Source organism: Pygoscelis adeliae, unplaced genomic scaffold, assembly GCF_000699105.1.
Source record: "Pygoscelis adeliae isolate BGI_AS28 unplaced genomic scaffold, ASM69910v1 Scaffold79, whole genome shotgun sequence".
Lineage (NCBI taxonomy): Eukaryota > Metazoa > Chordata > Aves > Sphenisciformes > Spheniscidae > Pygoscelis > Pygoscelis adeliae.
Window position 1 is genome coordinate 4,981,752 of NW_008825532.1, and position 4,883 is coordinate 4,986,634.

General features: G+C 52.0%; 1 protein-coding gene across 1 annotated transcript in view; it reads left to right on the forward strand.

Moving 5' to 3' along the window:
• The window catches only part of SLC9A6 (solute carrier family 9, subfamily A (NHE6, cation proton antiporter 6), member 6), a 16,212-nt gene extending 12,052 nt beyond the window's left edge, over nucleotides 1–4,160 (forward strand). The window contains exons 11-14 of the mRNA XM_009331763.1: nucleotides 191–219; nucleotides 1,477–1,556; nucleotides 2,451–2,556; nucleotides 3,585–4,160. Of these exons, the coding sequence (XP_009330038.1) occupies nucleotides 191–219; nucleotides 1,477–1,556; nucleotides 2,451–2,556; nucleotides 3,585–3,860 (491 nt within the window). The 3' untranslated portion in view covers nucleotides 3,861–4,160. The remainder of the gene's footprint in view (nucleotides 1–190; nucleotides 220–1,476; nucleotides 1,557–2,450; nucleotides 2,557–3,584) is intronic.
• The last annotated feature ends 723 nt before the right edge of the window (nucleotides 4,161–4,883 follow it).

Consider the following 4,883-nt stretch of genomic DNA (forward strand, 5'->3'; position numbering starts at 1 on the left):
GAATATCCGGTGAGTGCGGCGTCCGTGGGGCTCTCCTGGCACGGCACGGCCTCTCCCTCATCCCACTCTTACGTTAAGGTGCTCGGTTTTAAGAGACAAGAGGAAGATCGCGTCCTTCTCCCTGAAGCACGGTGCCTACCCGCCTGGCATTGCTTGTCCTAACCCTGTGCTCGTTTTCTCCTCCGCAGAGTCGGTGTGGACGCCGATCAGGAGAACGTGGTGAGTGCGGCGCTGCCGGGCAGCCTCTGTAGAGGAATTTGCGCTATGTTCGTCAGCGCAGGGGTTACGTCGGAGACCCTGTGAATGCCCGGCTGTGCTCCGCTCCCTTCCAGCTGTAGGAGGGTTTTTAGCTCCTCTGGTGAAAGAGTTTGCAGTCAGTGGGAGTCACGGCTTTTCTGTGCTCTCTGTGGCTATAATGAGGTTTGCTTCTATTCAGTTGGAAAGAAGGGCATAGAAGTAACGCTGGACTGTTTAGTCAGTCCACGTTACTGCTGCAATAGATTCGGTCTCTCCCTTGCTGGGTTTGAAATAAACACCAAAATGTGCATGATGTGGAGGCTCTCTGCCTCATCCCAGTGTCCAGGGCAGTACAGAAATGCCATTTACTGACTCATTTTATGTAGCATCTGCTGTCCCATTTTTACCCATGGTACCCTCAACCTCTCTTTTGCCCCCATGTTTCCTGTGGGTAGTGATGTTGCAGCCCAGGGACCACCGACTGTGCTGAGATAAATGCTGGAGCCCTGTGGCATCGGGATTTTTCCTGCCTGGTAGCCCTGAGCTGTCGCACTTGTGCATCTGCAGCCCGGTCGTGCTGTGGCTGTGCCCCTACTTGAATTCAGTGTGGGTTCTGCACCGTGGAGGTTCATTTTATTCAGAGACATTTATTGGGCTGTTCACCTCTTGGAGAGAAAGCGTCAAATGCTAAGGGCAGCCCAGAGCCATAAATTTGAAAGCCAAATTTCTGTGAAATATGTAATTGTATTCATAGTCCCCTCCAAACAGTTTTATTTTTTTTCTCCGACTAAAAGGAAGCCAGGAGTCCCCATAACACACGATTATTTGCATACAAAAATTTCAGGTGAGATTTAATGGAGGTGAGACCTGTCAGTCACTATTAAATGTGATGTCTGGATGCAGCCACTGGCTCCGAGGCACTTTAAACGTTGGAACGTTGGGGCCAGAAGCTGGAAGGCTCTAGCAGAAAAATGGTCACCCTGTGCTTTGGTACCACCTCCCTAAGGCTGTTGTACGCTGCTAAATGCAGAGCGTGGTGCTGGAAGCACCTTCAGCCTGTCACGGTGTGAATGTCCTTATACTCGCTGCAACCCAAAGGTTTCTTCTGGAGAGGCAGTGGGAAGGTGTGTGTCTTCTTATGTCCCCCTGGGATAACCCAGTGCCCCATGGGGGCTCCTGGCCCTGATCCAGGTCGTGGCACATTGCCCTGCCGCTGCTTAATGTTTTGGTCTCCCACAGGGCGTCCCGGAGAGTGAGAGGAGGAGTACGAAGGCAGAAAGCGCCTGGCTCTTCCGCATGTGGTACAACTTCGATCACAAGTATCCTTGAATGGCGGTCGGCGTGTGCTATGCCAAATCCCATCTGTTCGAGCAGCTCCACTGACTCTAGGACGAGAGGAAATGGCCTCAAGTTGCGCCAGGGGAGGTTTAGATTGGACGTGAGGAAAAATGTCTTTACTGAAAGAGTGGTTCAACATTGGAACAGGCTGCCCAGGGAAGTGGTTGAGTCCCCATCCCTGGAGGTATTTAAAGGACGTGTAGATGAGGCGCTTAGGGACATGGTTTAGTGGGCATGGTGGTGTTGGGTCGACGGTTGGACTCGATGATCTTAGGGGTCTTTTCCAACCTTAATGATTCTATGATTCTATGACTTGCTCCCCACTTAGCAGGGGAGCCAGCGTTTGCTTTCCCGTCGCACTGCTGATATTTGATTTGCACCTCCTCGTGTCTGTGGCTGTGAGAAATGACCATTTCCACCGGCCGTGAATGCAGCAGTAGCTCAGGTCAAAGCTGGGCTTTCCAAGGCTGGAAGCCCAGGGGGGTCCTCGATCCCTGTGGCAGGTGGGCAGGAAGGGCAGAGGGTCTTCTCATTTGTAGCCCTCTTGCTAGATCCGTGCCTCTCCTCCCTTGCAAATGCTTTGCCATCAATTAGTGGAGGAGCGATTTGCCAGGCTGAGAGGCACAGGTTGATGGGACAAGTGATGCTGCTAAGCCTTTTCTTACCGGGACTGTGTCCTGGTCCGCTCATGTCCTGCTGCATTTGGTTGCATTCATGTTGCTCATCCCTATAATTTTTGTGCTTCCAGGGCCTTGTGTTTCTTTCCTTCCTGTGATTTCCTCGAGACATCGAGTCCCTTGCTGCTGCCTCTGCATCTGACCCCTCGACTTACTGACAGCGCCCTATTCCTCTTTCTTCCTTAACCCTCTCTGTAGCTATCTAAAGCCTCTGCTGACGCACAGCGGTCCTCCTCTTACGACCACGCTCCCGGGGTGCTGTGGTCCTATTGCCCGGTGCCTGACGAGTCCACAGGCGTACGAAGTGAGTCCATCGGTGTCCTTTCTGTCACGGTGTTGGTGGAGTTTGACATGTTTACGTTTCTGCGTAGCTTTTGGATGCTGCTCTGCAGCATCAAGCTGGGAGCCTGGGGGGAGATCAGATATGGGGGCTGATGGATGAGCTAATTCCTGTGAGCATTTTGCTTTTCCAGCTGACAGTTTGGTCATGAAGGGATTCGTGGTGTATTCATGGTGGTTCCTCAGTGACTGGCTCAATGAAGCTGTCACGGCTGTCCTTCCCCAGGCCCAGCTGCAAGGACACACAGTTTCCCTATCCCCTGCTTTCTTCCAGCCTTGCAGCTGAGCCGTTCCTGCAGCCCCTTCAGCTGCATCACTCGCGACCGAAAAGGTTGCCAGCATCCAAACCGGGGCTGATTTTCTCCCGAAATGGTAAACAGCCCTTGTTTGAGCAGACCAGCGGGGCAGGGAGATGAGAAGCAGCTTTGAAGAGCCTGTAGGCAGCGACATCTTCCACCATCGCTGCAGAGCCTGTGTGCACCTGCGCTCTTCGAGGAGCTGGGTTTGCTGGTCAGGTTTGGCCTCCCATGGCTCCGCGGGTGGCTGGTGCTGGCACCATGGCCCCATGCCATGCCCAGGAGGCCCTTGCAGCGGCAGCTCTCTGTGGCAGGAGTTTTCTTGCCCTGCCTGCCAAGTATCAGCATCAAGTTCCGTGCACAAAACAGGGATGGCTCTGATGGGTCGGCGATGCGATTCCTGTGGTCATGGGTATTTTAGTCCTGTCAAAGCCACTCAAAACTGCATTCCCCATGTATCTGGCTATGGCATCAGAAAGAAGAGCTGAGAGAGCCCTTTTAGGTAGTCTGCAGAGAAGATAGTGCGTTGTGCGAGTCTCCTGGGCTCAGAGAGGTGTGCGTGGCACATCTGATTATGGTCGTAGTGCAGCAGAGTCTGATTCGGTGCCTTTATCTCCTTGTTCACTGCCACTGTGCAGTTGCAAACGTAGCTATTCAGGAAGAGTTAAACAGCATTTTCTTCCTCTTTGTTGCCCAGAATCAAGAGCAGCTGAAGGACGATGACTCTGACCTCATTTTGAATGACGGGGACATCAGTCTGACCTACGGGGATTCCACCGTCAACACCGACTCTGTCGCATCCAGCGGCACGTCGCGGCGGTTCGTGGGAAACAGCTCTGAAGATGCGCTCGATCGAGAGCTTGCTTTTGGGGACCATGAACTCGTAATCCGGGGAACGCGCCTGGTCCTTCCCATGGACGATTCGGAGCCACCGTCAAACGTCCTGGATAACGCAAGACATGGTCCAGCATAAGGTTGCTTGGTTTAATTGACAGTAGTATTTGCATATATGATCAAGAAATATGTACTACCTAAAGTCTAATGCATGTCTCAAAATGTCTAAGCTGTATAAATATTATTTATATGGTGTCAGAAGAATATAAATATTCTCTGCCAAGCACTTGTAAAGAACAAGCTGCAAATTTAAGTTAAAAACTGTGTTGACTGCACTGTGTAGGGTGGAACTGTTTTAGCATAAGAGTCTTTTGCACACAGTGAGCTTCTTTAATGTGTGATTTGACGAAGGTTTTAGTTCCCAGTCAGGTAAGTAAAGGAGCTGACTCCCTGTTCATCCTTTGAACGTGGGAGAGGAGGGTAGGGAGGTGCTGGCGAGCAGTGGAAATCGCTTTCTATTCAGATGAGGATTGGTGGGGGTTTTTTTTGATCTCTGATCTTTGGATAGTCACGTTTGAAATATCAGTGAAAAATCTGCCCACAGACTCTCTCGCCGGGCAGCGGCCAGTGATAAACTTGTTTGCTTTGTGGGAACCTGATCTGGGACCTGGAGACTTTCTGCTTTTTAGTGACCCCCTTGCCCAAGCCCTGCTTTAGCGGGCTAACGGCAGGCACCGGCCAAAGCTGATAGCAAGGACTGTGGGTGTCTGGCTGCTCCGATGGGAGCAGGAGGGGAGGGATGGTTTGTGTCTGTAGTCGTGTTTAGGAGAAGGAGGTGATCCCACAGAAACTACACCAGGTGTGCACGGATTTTAGGGTTGAGTCCATCTTTCGGTGGTGGCTCAAGCAGCTTTCTAGAACCAGCCATCAAATCCTCAACTGCCAACTAAATTTCCCGTTTGGGAAGCGACCGTGTCTTTGCGCGGGCAAATCGCTTCTCCTGCAGTCACAGACGTGGCTGAGATGTGCAGAGCTACCGCAGTTGCACGTGGGGCCGTGGAGCCCGGCCAACCTCGAACACAAGCTTTACAGCTACAGATCGACACAGTACCTCCGGACCTCTCCAGAGGTATTGAGCATCTAGGTGGTACTGAAGGGGAGT